Source organism: Gallinula chloropus, assembly GCF_964237585.1.
Source record: "Gallinula chloropus genome assembly, chromosome: 3".
In the NCBI taxonomy this organism is placed as follows: domain Eukaryota; kingdom Metazoa; phylum Chordata; class Aves; order Gruiformes; family Rallidae; genus Gallinula; species Gallinula chloropus.
The window spans coordinates 41,999,853-42,014,619 of NC_140087.1; the positions used below are offsets into that span (position 1 = coordinate 41,999,853).

Consider the following 14,767-nt stretch of genomic DNA (forward strand, 5'->3'; position numbering starts at 1 on the left):
AGCAGCTGAGAGCAGGGGAAGAGTGGCAGCGCTCCCTTCAGCCGTGCTAGCACCCTCTGATGTCTGTGGATCTGTAGCCACAGGGCTTGAGTACTTAGTGTGTCCCAGGAAGCAGCTAAGTCTCCTGATGTGTATGGAGGCACAGTCCCAGCAGTGCCTCGCATGCTGCTCCCGTGTACCCATCTTACCTAAACCTCACCCTTGGTGAGTGGATTTTACTTTTTTTTTACCCTGTGCAGACTCTTTTCAGAGATGACAAAGTTTGTTAATGCAAACGTCACGACTGAACCATGTGCAATAACCAGCTATGAATGTGCGATCGTTAAACACGTTAAATTTTCAGAAATGACTGAACTTGCTTTCCACATGCACACTGGCAAATCAGAATGCTGACAGGAAAAAAAAAAGACAGGTGGATAAGCAAAGGTAGAAATGAAAAAGCTCTTCAAACCTCCCTTCTCATCTACATTATTGCTTGGAGGCCCCAGGGAATGAAGGCTTAATTGGAGTTGGGTCCTACTAAGGTGACCTGTCTGCCCATCGCCCGAATCTTCTAATTCTTCTTCATCTTTGGATAATATTGACACTAAATGTTTGTTTGTATAACGCAGGAATGAAGGGTTCCTGTAATTTCCAGCTCAGTATATGTATTCTGGATACAATGTAGATGTACAGCACCTCATCTACAGTTGCAGGAGCACCGAAGATGAAAAGTGTGACCACCTTTCCCTCGAGACAAGCCAAGGACAGCCAGTGTGGAAAGCTTTGCCCGCTGTATGCCGTTCTTCTCAGCAGTAACTCCACTAGGTGGTGGTGCTGCCACCAGAAAAGTTACAGGCGCTTCACAGTCCTCTCTGCACCACGATTTCCATTATTTGAACCCCTAGGAATCGCAGTTACACAGCGACATCCTCGAGCTCTAGCTGCTGCAGAAACACTGAACACGGAATTACCCGGGTGTAGCAATTACCAGTGGGGCAGTGGTACTTCGGACAGCAAATTTTGGAACAATAGCTTTAAATAAATATTTAAACTTTTCACTGTACTGCAACCAATACCTTGTCTGACCCAAAACATTCCACACTTAATTAGTTCCTGCAGATTCCTTTAGATAACAGATGAAGTTCAAGGTGGAATTTGTGTGGCAGAATGCTTGTATTACAACATACTTTATGGCTTTTATAATAAAGCAAATACGCAGATAAGGAAAAGGCATGCAATTATCTCTGAATAGCTGCAAGGCATTCTCTTATATTAAAGGAAATGGGGAAAGACTCGAGACACCCACTGGTTCTGCATTCTTTCTTTTTGGTTAACAGAGTTCAGTAAGTCACTTTCTGCCTATTTTTTTTTTCCTTGTGTGTACAACTATGGACACAGTTTAGACTGTAGGACAGACAAGAATTTATGATGCTTGGGTAGTGTAATTTCCTTTTTTTTTTTTTTTTAACGACTGTCTTCATGTTGGAACCTTAGCTCTGCGATACCCAGCTGCAAATTCTGTGTTTATGTAGGGGCACACAGCACCCGGGACCTGAGGTTTAGAGCGAGAAGTTGCGAGGCATTCATCACACCAGGTTATTCTACCTGGCAGTGCAGTTTGACGCCTTTCCCAAGCCTTTTCTACCCACCTCAGGGCTTCTGCTGGCAGCAGCCGTGTCCAGAACCACAGGTGCCACAGCACAAAGCCATCAGCTCCGCAGATGAAAAGACATCTCACCCCACTTTGAACCACGCTTCCCACGGCACTTGAGGGTATGTCCTCAGCCCACACACATCCCCCTAAGCTTCCAGTGAAATCACTACTGTAGCCTAGAAAGTGATAGGATTTTTCCTATCCAGAAATAGCCTGCGCACAGCACTTGTTATTCCCAGGGAACCTCCTCGCGGAGGAACTGCGTGACCGTGCCACGCGGGGCAGGGACCCTCTCGGTCCGTGTGCGGACGTGGCAGCAGGCACGCCAGAAGGCCGGTGCGCGGTGCGGCGGGTGGAAGAGGAAGGGCGGACCGAGAGAAGCCTGGTTTCTTCAGATACTGCGTGGGGTTTTATTCGGGTGAGGTCCCGAGGCCGCACAACGCAGGAGAGGGGACGCTGCCGGCGGAGACGCTCGACCTCACTCGGAACCCTCGGCCCGCTCCGCCGCCCCCGAGGATCAGGCCGGCCGGGGCGGGTACCTGAGGGTGGCCTAGCAGCGAGGCGCCGCCACCGCCTCACCCAGCGCCCAGGGGTTACCCTCCGGGACACTCTCCTGGGTTCCGCGGGGGGGCCCAACAGGACCCTTTCTCCCGCGGCGGGACAACCCCGGCGATGCCGCTGCACCACCCCCTCTCCCAGGCCGGGCGGGGCCGCCGAGAGCGCCCGAGCTGCGCGCCCCGCCCCCGCGGCGGTGGAGCCTGCCAGTCTGCGGGCGTGGGAGGGCGGGCGCGGGCACCTACCTGCCTACACGCCCCGCCAACCCCCCGCCTCCAACGCTTGGCCTCACGTGACGGCCGGCGGCCAATCCCTGGGGGCAGACCGCAGAGGCGGGAGGGAGGTCGCGAGGCACCGCCACTCCCCTTCCCGCCTCCCCCCAGCGCGCTTGCGCTCTACCTGCGGGAGCCCGGCGGTGGTGGTGACCGGACCGGGCGGGTCCTGCCCCGCCCCCCCCGGGCTCCGCCCCTTCCCCCCTGCTCGGCGCCCCCCGTCCCTCCCCCTCCCGCGGCTCCCGCTCGGCGGTGGCGGCAGCAGCAGCAGGTGAGGATGCGGCTGGACGGGCGCCCCCGCGTCGGCGGTGCTGGCGGCCGCGGGGGCTGAGGTCGCTGCCATGGCTCTGCCGGGCGCCGGGGCGGCGGCCGCCGGCGGGGGTGCGTGTCCGCTGTGGACGGCGCTGTACGACTACGAGGCGAGCGGCGAGGACGAGTTGAGCCTGCGGCGGGGAGACGTCGTGGAGGTGCTGTCGCAGGACGCGGCCGTGTCCGGCGATGACGGCTGGTGGGCGGGGAAGATCCGCCACCGTCTCGGCATCTTCCCCGCCAACTACGTGACCCGCCAGCCGCGCGGCGGGGCGGCGGGAGCCGGTGGCGGGCGGGCGGACCCCGCGGGGAGCCTGACGGAGATCGACTTCCAGCACCTGGAGCTGCAGGAGATCATCGGCGTGGGGGGCTTCGGGAAGGTCTACCGGGCCACCTGGCGGGGCCGCGAGGTGGCCGTGAAGGCGGCGCGGCAGGACCCCGACGAGGACATCACGGCCACGGCGGAGAGCGTGCGGCAGGAGGCCAAGCTCTTCTCCATGCTGAGGCACCCCAACATCATCGCCCTGCATGGGGTTTGCCTGCGGGAGCCCAACCTTTGCCTCGTCATGGAGTTCGCCCGCGGCGGCTCCCTCAACCGGGCCCTGGCCGCCGCCACCGCCGCCCCCGGGGCCGGGGCCGCCCGCGGAGGCCGCCGCATCCCCCCGCACATCCTAGTGAACTGGGCGGTGCAGATCGCCCGCGGTATGCTCTACCTGCACGACCAGGCCATCGTCCCCATCCTGCACCGGGACCTCAAGTCAAGCAACAGTGAGTCCCCACCGGGGGGGGTTGGGGGCGAGGGGGAGACTCAGGGGCGGCGGGGACGACAGCGAAGGGGGTCCCCGTCCCACTGCCGCGTCCGGGCTCCAGCGCGGCGCCGGCGCCCTCCTCGGGCTCCCCGGCGGGGGGGGCCGTTTGGGCCCGGTGTGGCGGGGCCGGCCCTTGTCGTGGCGGAGGCGCGGGGGTGGCCTGGCGACGGGCGGCTCGCTCAGGAGACTGGCGGCCGGGCCCGGTCCGGGAGCCCTGTTTCACCGAGGGATGGGTGTCGTAACTTGGTTTGCTTGAGCACCCTCTGCCCAGAAGCTTGGGCCGGCGGCAGGTTAGTTGTTGCTGTGGCTGTGAGCTGGTTATGGACTCGTCGTGGGGAAGGTAAAATGAAGAGGGTTTACCTGCAACATACCCAGGGCAAAGTCCTGGCCTCTCAGACGCTTAAAAGTGAAGTGGGATAAAATCCTGTGCGCAGCCACGCTCGCAGATGAGTGAGGCTTCTTTTACTCTGGTGCTTTGTGTAGTCCTGACTTGGAAAAGTTGCAGTAAACAAAGCGCCTCGTAGAAGATAAGGTTTGTTAAGGAAGGGTATCACTTCTGTTTCGCTGCCAAGCCATCGTGGGTGTTTCTGGTTTTTAGTGCATACGTTTAGCATTGCTAAAATTCACCCACTTAGTGAACACTGAGCTAGAAGAGACCGGCATAAAACCAACAGGAACTCCTGTGCGGTTGCCAGATGTGCTTTCAGTGGTTGGCATGGACAAAAGCACCTGAAAGCGTGAGGGAGTTACTCAATTCATGCTTAATGGATCCTTGATCCGAGTGTCGATACAAGAGCATCTAAGATTTCCGGAGTCGTGATGCTGGAAGGCTGGCTTACTAGAAGGTGCTTTGCCTTTATAGCTGTGTTTTAAATTGGTGACCTGACAGTGATTTTTGTCTGCTTCCATAAATGTCTGAAGCCATTTCTACTCTCTTTCTTTTTTTTTGTTCTGCATGTGCCAAATGTGCAGCAATATGCTGTTAGGAAGGCCTCAAGTAGTCTGGTAGAAATAAAAAAGAAAAAAAAAAAGATAAAAAAGCTTCTTTCAGGTTTGAAGCACTTTGTTTAAAAGGCCTTTGCAGCGTGTCTTGGAGGTCATCATGCATGGGTTGTTAAGGCAAGGCTCAGTCATGGGACTGTTCCTGAGAATACTTTCACTATTTCTTGGATAAAGAAAGGACCTAGTTCAGCTGTGTTTGTGGTTCTGTTCATAGCACAAGATGATGAACTCTTGGAACGTGCCTTTACTCACAGCCAACACGTTAATTTCTAGCAAGTTGTCTGTCTGCCTCCTGATGTGATAGTGGCAGGGACCATATCTGAATTGAATTCATAACCCTGTGGTTTAACATAGCATCTAGAGCCGAGTTGGTGGCTGCCATGAACTGGTTCTCATTATCGTCTCTGTGTATGTGGACTAATGGCAGAACAATTTAGAAATAAGCTTTTGGTAATAACCTCAGCATAGGTGCCTATTCACTGCTTTCATTACTAACTCCTGTTGCTCCTGCGCTTATCTTCAGCTACTCAAATACTCACCTGTATTTCCTAATTTTAGTGGAGCTTGAAGACAGTATTAAATATTCTAAATAGAATTATGTCTCTCAGTCATCCAAGTAAATTATAATGTTGGAATACAATGGTGTGCTAGTGATACAACATGCCATAGTAATTAAGTACAGCAATGTGAATTTAATTTGCACAACAAATGAGAAAAACAACCACCCTTAACACTGTAAGGACTGTTCCACAAACTATTTCCTTAGCAAATAGACAGCAATCAATTTTTCCAGCCAGGGGAAGAGAGCCCCTTCCACCAGTATGTTTGATCCAGAAAGGATATATGTCTGGGCTTGTGGTTGGCAGGCAGTGGGCAAAGCGAGCATCTCAAAGGCAAGCGTGTAGTTTCTCTCCAAGCAATTTTATGGAGTTGGGATCAATAGGACAGCATATCTAGTGTGATTTTGCTGATGCCAAATTGACGTGACTAGAGAGGAGGTGCCACAAAGAGAAGGAGCCATGAGAGCAGGCACAGCAATGACTACTATCTGGGTTTGTTTGCACAAGTTTCCTTCGGCTCCTTTTGGGAGGCGGGAAAAAGGATTTTCTTTTTGCCAAAGCAAAATCAGGCAAATAAATAGATATGCAAATGTTTTCTATATGGGGAAGAAAAAGTTAACAGACTTGGTTGTGAGGGCTGAACAAGGAAGTAAGGGGGTAACTCTCAAGTTTTGTTGGTAGCAGAGTTTCTTTAATTCTGGAGTACATGTAAAACCTAATATTTAAAAGTTACTCAGACGTAGGCAAAACAAAGATGTAAAGAAAGTTTTTATCTTAGATATGTGTTCTGAAAGGAAACATAGTAACTGTGGCCTGTAATGTTTATTTGCAAATAACAGTGCTTTGTTAAACCTTGTGGGGTGATGTGGTGAGAAGTTTCTGTGAAAAAGGACATGGTCTATTTCAAGAATAACTTCCTCATAAAGAGTTCTTATGTGCTTAGATATACTTTATAGATTAAGGAGATAATCTAAATTAAGGATTCAGAGGTGGACTTTACCAATTTAAAATCTGAAGGAAAAAAATTGAAAGAAAATTTGAAGCTCCAAACCATCAGTGATAGTCAAGGAGTTATGAATTATCTGCTTTTTGGTCAACATATCACTTACCTTTAAAATTGTGAAAATAATTGAACATTCCTAATTGTACCTCCTAGATACAAATTCAGCCTTGATTAAGTGTACCAGCAGATTATGAATAAGTTATGTTTTACTGAAAATAAAACCCAGGAATTCTCCTGCAATATGTGTCTTTTAAGCGTATCTCAGCTGCGTTGCTGAGTCTTTGGAATCAAATAGCTTTCTTCTGCGCAAGGACACCTCATCAGTTACGAGACATGTGGTTGTTTAAAGGCTTAGTGCAGCTTTTCATGATTCTTTTTTAGTATTCTGAAGAAAGCTGGTAATATGTTCAGATAGAGCATGCAAGGTTTTTACCTTCTGAAGTTTACTGTAGAGGAAGCAGAGGTTCATGTTTCTGGGATTGATTTTGGACTCTGCAGTACTACTGTCTTAAAGGTGCTTTGTCTCTAGTGCAGCAGCTCTGTGTACTTGTAGGAAATTTTATAAAAAGTTTAGAATTTCTTGCTTATAGCACAGACCCATCCATGAATACAAACTAAAACACCAAGTTGATTTTGTGCAGATTATGTGTGCTAACACAATACTGATAAAGTTCTCTGTACTCGTTTGTTCTAGATAGATATGTGAGTAGGGTTCAGTTTGCTATGGCTTTCTCCAGCTCCTCCGACATCCTGGGATCCTTTGCAGTTCTCAGGTCTCTGAAATGCACTGAGTTTATATTACTTTTAGAAATCATCAAGGACACCTTGAGTTTCAAGGATTGTTGAATAAGGCCATGGGTATGACTGCTAATGAGAGCAATCCTTGAAATCTGAAGAGAACAGGGAAACTGCAATCAGACAATCCACTTCAATGTCGTGTTCTTCAAACTAGTCATGAGAGAGTCAGAAAATAGAAATCATTTTATTTTAAAACCTCAGAAGGAAGTGTGATAGTGTGGTGATGTTTGGCAGAACTGATGAATCAGTTGCTTTTGATGAGGGAAGTTGTCCTGGAGTTTGAGAATATAGCAAGAGCAAATTATTTCTACTTTGCCCTTGCAGGCTATTTGCAGCAGAATTGCTTAAATTCTGCTGTTAAAAAGCTTTACAATGACATGGCTAGGTTTTCAAGAACTCGTAAAAACGGCTTCCCCTTGTAACTTCTCCACATAGCAACTGGAGGCTAGCTTTTGGGGGAGGAGAAAGAAACTAGAGTCAAGCCTACCTGGCATTTCCTGAACTGTTTTTATTTATTCTAAAATCACTGGGGTGCATAATTTGTCTCTTGGCTCTGTTTTGACGAGGGAAGGCTAGCTCACATCGCAAGTTGAGCTGTAAGGGTTGCTTAGATGTTACTAAAAGCTTGAAAATTCAGAATCTTCTAATGTACAGTTAACAAGAAAATAAAAAATGAAATCATATTACAGTTGTCTTTGGTAGTTTGGAGGGGAAAAGGAGGTGAGGTTTTTCAGCAGACTTGAGCTTCAACGTAACTTTCTATATCTGGAAATAAAGTTCCAAAATGTCCTCTGATGGCAGTGAGACTTGGAGATGTTACTCTCAATAGCCCTTTGCCACTTCCTGCTCACCCCTTCTGTTGTGAGAAAACTAAAAGATCTGATTTTCTACTGGCAGATATCATGTGTCTCCCTCTCCTAATGCTGGCATGCTCATTTGTGGAACTTCTGCTCTTCTGCTCCTTTCTGTGTGCCCGGTGTCCCCGCAGGTCCCAGCACGCCCACCTCCAGTGCTGGGTGACTCCTGACACCTCCTGTAGCAGGTTGCCTGTGCTTGGTTTGAAACTGCTTGCACTGCCTGGCTAGCTGCTCAGCTCCCACGGGCTGGCTTTTCTCAGGTCTGGAGAGGGGAGAAGGCTTTCTTCTAGCACAACTAACTAAAGCTCCCCTTCCGTAAGGTAGCTGACTTTGACGAAACCCATGGAAACCCTATCTCTGAGAATGCAGTATCGCTTTGACTAATGTCAGTCAGATGAAACAGTGGGGCCAGAAGTTATTTAGCAGTTTAAAATTCTTAGGCTGTAGTTTTCCATGCTGTGTTCCTATAGAAGGTCACGGCACTTAAGTGGTTTGTGCTGTTCTTAATTACTTAATTTGCATAAAGCTAGAAACTGTTCCAGGTGCACCAGCTTCCTATCGCATCTCGATGAGTAGCAGTAGCCCTGCCTTGTGCTTTTCTGTGAAGATAATGCCGCTGAATTACAGCGCAAGAACTGGTCGTGCATCCTGAAGCATTTGGCAGTGGTGTAGCAGGAAGCAGCTCTAGTTTTAATAACCTTGAACACTTAATATTTTTAAAAAGAAACACTGAAAATCCGAATCAAACCACCCTCGTGCAAACTGTGTTAGGATTGCAGAATTTAAATTATCAATGATGTATTAAAATTTGGCATGCTGTAGAACTCTTAAGGAGTTTTTCATGGAATCATAGAATGCTTTGGGTTAGAAGGAACCTCAAAAATCATCTAGTTCCACTTTGTTTCATAAAACATTGCTCCCAGTAATTTGTTTCATTACTTGTGGTGTGCTCAGGCTATGTAGATAGGGATTTTATTATTTTAAGAGACCATGAAAGCTGGTTGGATTCTGTGGGAGCAGCTTATGCTTGGCAGCCTGGAGCTGTAGTGTATCTTTTTCCAGTTCATCAAAGGAGCTGTTTTGCATTCTGCCCACTTTATATTCACTTGCTGGATATAAATCTGTTGTATAGTTTGTGTTCAGAAAAGGATGTTGGAATTAAAGAATGATTTTGAGTGATTGCTGTGATTGTCTCGATCTGCAGTAGAAATAACTAGTGCTAAAACGTCATAGAGGCTAATTTCCAGTTGAAGGATGTGCTTCAGCATTTAAAATTAATATTCAGCATTTAAAATTAACTATTTTAATACAATACCTGTCAATTGAAATTTTCTAAACTGCTGTGCTGTAGCACGATACTTATTTGTACAATCTTTAAGCTTCCAGTGGAGGAGTAACATCCAGCACCTAGGTTATTTTCAGATGAAGACCTAACTGCAAGAGCCATTTACTTTACCTCAATCTAATATCTTCTAAATTTGCTACTGGTGTTTTTATGTATCTCAAGGTTAGACATTACCAGGTGGGGAAAAAATGCTCACTAATTTACAATAAGTTACCTTAAATTTAACAAGGCTCAAGTATATTTAAATATAGCCCTTGATGCTGAAAACAAGCTTCTAGGCTGAAATGCTAGCTAAGTGTGATATAAGCAATTAAAAACCCATTATTTTTTAATACCCTTATGTATTAAAAAGTAGTTTTCAATACTGACTTCAGTTTTACTGTTTCCCCAATTATGGTCATTTGATAACTGTAGAGTTGTTCCTTATTTGGTGTTGAGACTCTCTGCTTCTTAACAGGTAGTGTTGTTAGTTGAAGAATAATGCTACTTGGATCTTTTTCTGAATCTTACTTGTTCTTCATGTCTTTCTCCTCTCGCTGTTTTTGTTCTCTCATTGTAACACACCAAGTGATTTGGTTTTACAGCTGTTGGAGGTTTTTCCTCTTCCTTCCTGCTCCGTGTTGGACTCTTTCGTAGCAGGTTTCGGTGAGAGGCTTGTTTGCACCAAGGTTTCTGGTGACTCTTCATGGCCAACGTGGGGAGTCACGTTCTAGTCCACGTGTCACGTTTGCTGACTGTCTATTCTAAAAAAAAAAAGTTTTGTTTTGGGTTGGCATTATAAATTGAAGTGTAGGATTTTTGGATTAGAGTGTTTGTACTATTTATATATTAAATAAGACTCTGAGTGTTACTTGGCATGATTGTTTTTATTTAAGTTGGTGCCCTGGGGATATGGTCACATACCTACCTGCCTCTGAAAATTGCACTGTATGAGCAAGCCATTTCCATAGAAGCAAGTGGAAAACAGGCAGCTAAACACCTGCCATCAACAGTTAAAATACTTACACAATTTTGTTTGTTCCTCTGAACAGTGAGAAATGAGTTTTACTGCTGACAACACTTGTGAAAATGAGGCAGTGTACAGAATGTAACAATGCAAAATGAGATTGGGGTTTGGGCATTGATAGTGTTAGCCCAGCATTAAAAAAACCTGAGACGTAGAAAAGTTTTCATTTCCAGAATATTCCACTACCACCACCTCTTTGGGAATGTAAGCGTACTGTATACCTTTGGATGCTACTACCAAGTATTAAAAGTTCAATTTAGAAGTTACATTCTGCAACCTCAAAACAACAGAGAAGTAAGACAACATTGATTTGTATCTGGATGTTGAATGCTGTTTTCTGGTTTCTTTGACCTTAGAAGAGAATAGCTTTTTGTTTGCAGACTGCAAGTTTTCTTATCCTTAAGTGTAAACTTTGTTCTAAACATGATTCAGTGTTTCAAGTTCTGAAACATGATGGCCTTGAGTAGTGAACATTTGCAAGGAGTGTTTGGCATGGGTGATTTCTGTCCTTGAATTTTTATTTCTATTAAATGTAAATCATTGAAATTCATCCCGATGACCTTCAGTTATTATGCTTCTAAAAAGTGCAGGAATTTCTTTTTTTAAAATTTTAGAGCTTGGTTGTTTGGATGTTTTTTGGTTTGTTTTTATTAGAAACAAAATTATGAAATTGATGTCAACAAAAATGTATACAAATAGAATATATTAAATACTAAATTACTTAGCTAAGTAGCGGTATCAAAATAACAACTGGTGTCATAAATTTACATTCCTGGGTTGATCATTTATAACTAATTTCACCATTTTTACTTTGCTTGGCCATGTTACTGAGAGTTCAGCTCAGATCAGTAACTGAAAACAAGTGGATGTTTGAATTTTGATCCACGTACTGAATCTTAAAGCCGTGGGGTTTATATGGTAAGATGGAAAAGTTTTATGTATTTTTATAATGTCAGCACAGAAGTATTCTTGGAGCTTCCTGACAAGTTTAATCCTTGGGAGTGAGGGGGTGTCATAGCTCCAATTAAATCACTCCTAGACATGCTGGTGTTGGCTATGTAATCATGCTTTGTTCTCTTCATAGTGACTAGAATCTGTGTTTTGGCAGGTGTGCTATTAACTTGGAGCTGATAAGCAGGCCCTCCCATTGAAAATGCAGGAGTAACTGTTTCAGTGCTGTGGTTCACGTTGGTACAAATTAACCTTTGGAAATGGTTATGTTTTAATTCCTCATGTTGAGGCAGCTTTGTGATTTTCTTTTCCCTTAGGATTAGATGCCACTGATCTTCCTGAAACTAATTGTGTTTATTTCCTCCTGTGTTATGCAAAAAGGAATAAAGAATACTTTTTAACTCATTACTGAATGTTATACTAATTATTGAGTCAAAAGAGCAGGTTTTCCCTTCAATTTTCTCCTCCTAAAAGAGTGCTGCCAAGTTTGTGGAGTTCTAATTTCAAATAATTGTTTTGCCTTTGCTATTAAAGAAGATTAGAGTTCTTGGAAATGCACAGTCCTGAGGGGCTTCAGCTACTGAAGAAACTGCAAGGACAGAATGCAGGAATCCTTCTACCTCATATTCTATGTTTCAAAAGTTTGATTCCCCCCCCCTCCAAATTTCTGTGTTTAAACAAAAAAGTGGGCTCAAAAATTAAATCTCCCCCCCCCCCCTTTGGTTGGGAACAGGTTGTTTGGCAAATTTTTGTTTTAAAGTAGTACGACTATTTCAAAGATTTTGTATAAAAGAAACCGACAAACTAAGTCAGAATTCTTTATGGATTGTAACCTATGAATATTCCTTATAGAAATTAAAGGAGTTTCATGTTAACAGATACATTTCTAAAGGAACTCATTAACTAAACATCTACAACCAGCACTTAGATTCATAGCAGTAGGCATCACCAAGAGACAGACTTTTTTGTCTTCAGTTTATTCAACTGGTTCTTTTCAATAGTAATTTTCATCAAGAAAGATTTTATAATGGAAAAAAGTAGCAGAGCTAGATTCTTACCTTTACACATCTGACTAAAACTAGATGTAAAAGGGTTAGAGCTAATAATTCTGAAATGTTCTCTGACTTCTCACTTAGTACAGCGGGTAGCGTGTGGCTTCAGTTAGCAGCCAGCTGTGAGGTTTCCCCACCCATCTCCAGGCACAGGTTCTCCCCCCTACCCTGTGTCAGCAGAATCTACCCATCGCTGCCTGCACCCTCAGTAGGTCTGGGTTCAATCAACTGAGAGTTCTAGTGGAAAATTACTCTAAGCTGTTTCATTTGCAGGCTTAAGAGTCTCCAGTTGCTAGGCTCAGTGTGGAGGAGGGAGGAAGGGAAGCTGTGAGGATGAGGGGTTATGACTGGAGAGGAGATAAAGATAAGTATTTCAGTGGCAGCAAGCTCATATGGCCCTGGGCCTATATATCCTTATACTTCATTTCTGTTAATCACTTTCAAAGGTAGAATATGTTTTTAATTGTTTATGTATATTATTTCCTAAATTTTATTTAATTTTGAAGGGGTTTTTTGTGCATTAAGTAGTCTAATTTCAGCATATCAAATACACCTTGATATAGATCACAAAAAAAAAAAGCAACAAAGGAGGTATTTAACTGCAGAGTGTAACATGTTGTTATGACCAGGAAAGTGTGTCAACTGCATAAATACTTGCATGTATTCAGAAGCCACATATTCTCCTGATTAGTTTGAAAAATCAAATTGCGTTGAGTTACATTCTGTTTCATTTTGAAAAAGCTACTATAAATCCAAAACAAATTTGAATGAAGAATTACTGGTTTTTAAATTAAATCTTGAGAAAGTGTTCTCATAGCTAGTTAACTTGTTAGCTCTGAAGGAAGGTAACGTCTGTCAGCTCTTGCCCCTAGATGCTGTTTTTGAGATTACATACCTCAGCTGCATTTCCCTGGTGAATTCTGTATGTTATATGGCACATATTTATTTACTTTGTTTTTAAAGGAATGGCCAGGTCTTGAATTTGGGGTTGGGGAGGTGATTTTATGAGTGTCTGTTGGAGGAAACCATGCCCAATATATTATATGTTGAGTAAGACTCCTTTTGCAACTTAAATATAATAGCTTTACTTTGCTTTGCATTTGGGGTATTTTTTATGAATAAGAAGTTCCTTTAAAAATAAATACGTTTTATAACAAAGGTGCTGTCCTTTTAAGGAATGGCCCCATAGCCACTTTGTTCTGTACAGTGCGAAACTAGAATATCTTATGAATGACTGATTCACGACCTGGCTGTTGTTATTAGTTGTTTTTAGAATTTCTTTCTAATCTATCTGCATTTTGATCACTTTTTATTGCATAGCTGTCTTTTAAGAACTAATAGCAAGCAAGAGCTTGCAATTGCTATTTCCAGTAAGTAGGGGCATTCCTCGTAGATGCCATGTAACGATGTGTTTTCTGTTTTAAAGCTAAGTTTCAGTGTTGATGGATTTCCATATAATTGTAAAATTATGGAGGGCTTGCTGTAATGAGATACCTTTTCTTAAATGTAGATTTAAATAGGACAACTAAGCTTAATATTTTATTACACAGAGAACTTGAGAATGTTTAGTGTACAACCTGCTATTGCCTTTTTGCTGGTGCAACATCCAAGTCCTGTATTCTTCAGAATTTGCTGATTATTTATTGTTTAAATGATTATTATTTGAATGTCTAATTTTAGAGGCTTGTTACCTCTGGTACTTCCTTCTGTGGCACAGTGCAGATTTCTGGTTTGCATTACAGAACTATCTGAACAGCAGGTAAAACACAAATGGCAAGAAAGCAACTTGCAGCACCTGCAGCCTGTGCCAATAGCTTGTTAAAACTGCTTCTTTGTCTCAAGTTCCCATTTGCCCAAAGTTGTTTTAATAATGGTTATTAAAGTGAAGGGGAAGCAAGAAATGGTGATGCAAGGTGTGTTGAAGCTGTTGAAATCTCTCATCCCTCTTTCTCTCTCTCTCTCCCCTTTTCCCTTCATTTCCTCCAGAAAGCCAGGGTACTCCCAGTCATTCTTATGCTTTGTTGGTTTTCTTGTGCCACAATGTCCCACTATGGGATGTGTTTTCTTCCAGGCTTGGTGTGTATTTGTCAGTTTGTGCTGTCAAGGACTCGCTGTCAAGTTTAGTCTTGTTTTGGCTTCCCAATTGGGAACACTTTGTTCAGGATCTTTTTTTAAATATACGTTGGCTCCTACATAGGATTCTTTTTTTCCAAGTTAGATATTTTTAGATAAATACATTTAAGAACAAACTGTTGCTTTCAATTTAGTGTGAAAATGAAAGTGGTTATATGCTCCCTGTAAAGGGACATAAATGACAGAGGAACATGGGATCCCTATAATAGAAAGTAGATAAATGCTCCCTGCATATGTAATTGTTGCTTAAAGGATGAAATTCCCTTGCTGATGGTGAGCTCTAAACCTAATCTAGTGAGATAATCACAACCTGACAGATACTGGCTGCAGAGATAACAGTTGTTATCCTGAGAACCCATAGGAGAAAGGGCATATATTTCACGAGCAGTACTGTATATGCAAATGTGTCATCTTTTGTGTATATTGGAAGGTGTTCTGATGGCTTAATGCTTTCACTGTGGTTGTTAATTTGCACTTTA

The 14,767-nt window shown here is 44.1% G+C and overlaps 1 protein-coding gene across 1 annotated transcript in view; it reads left to right on the forward strand.

Annotated features, from left to right (window-relative positions):
- Positions 1–2,804: 2,804 nt before the first annotated feature.
- Positions 2,805–14,767, forward strand: part of MAP3K21 (mitogen-activated protein kinase kinase kinase 21) — a gene marked incomplete at both ends in the record, with an annotated part of 40,231 nt that continues 28,268 nt past the window's right edge. The window contains one exon of the mRNA XM_084261428.1: positions 2,805–3,540. Within this exon, the coding sequence (XP_084117554.1) occupies positions 2,805–3,540 (736 nt within the window). The remainder of the gene's footprint in view (positions 3,541–14,767) is intronic.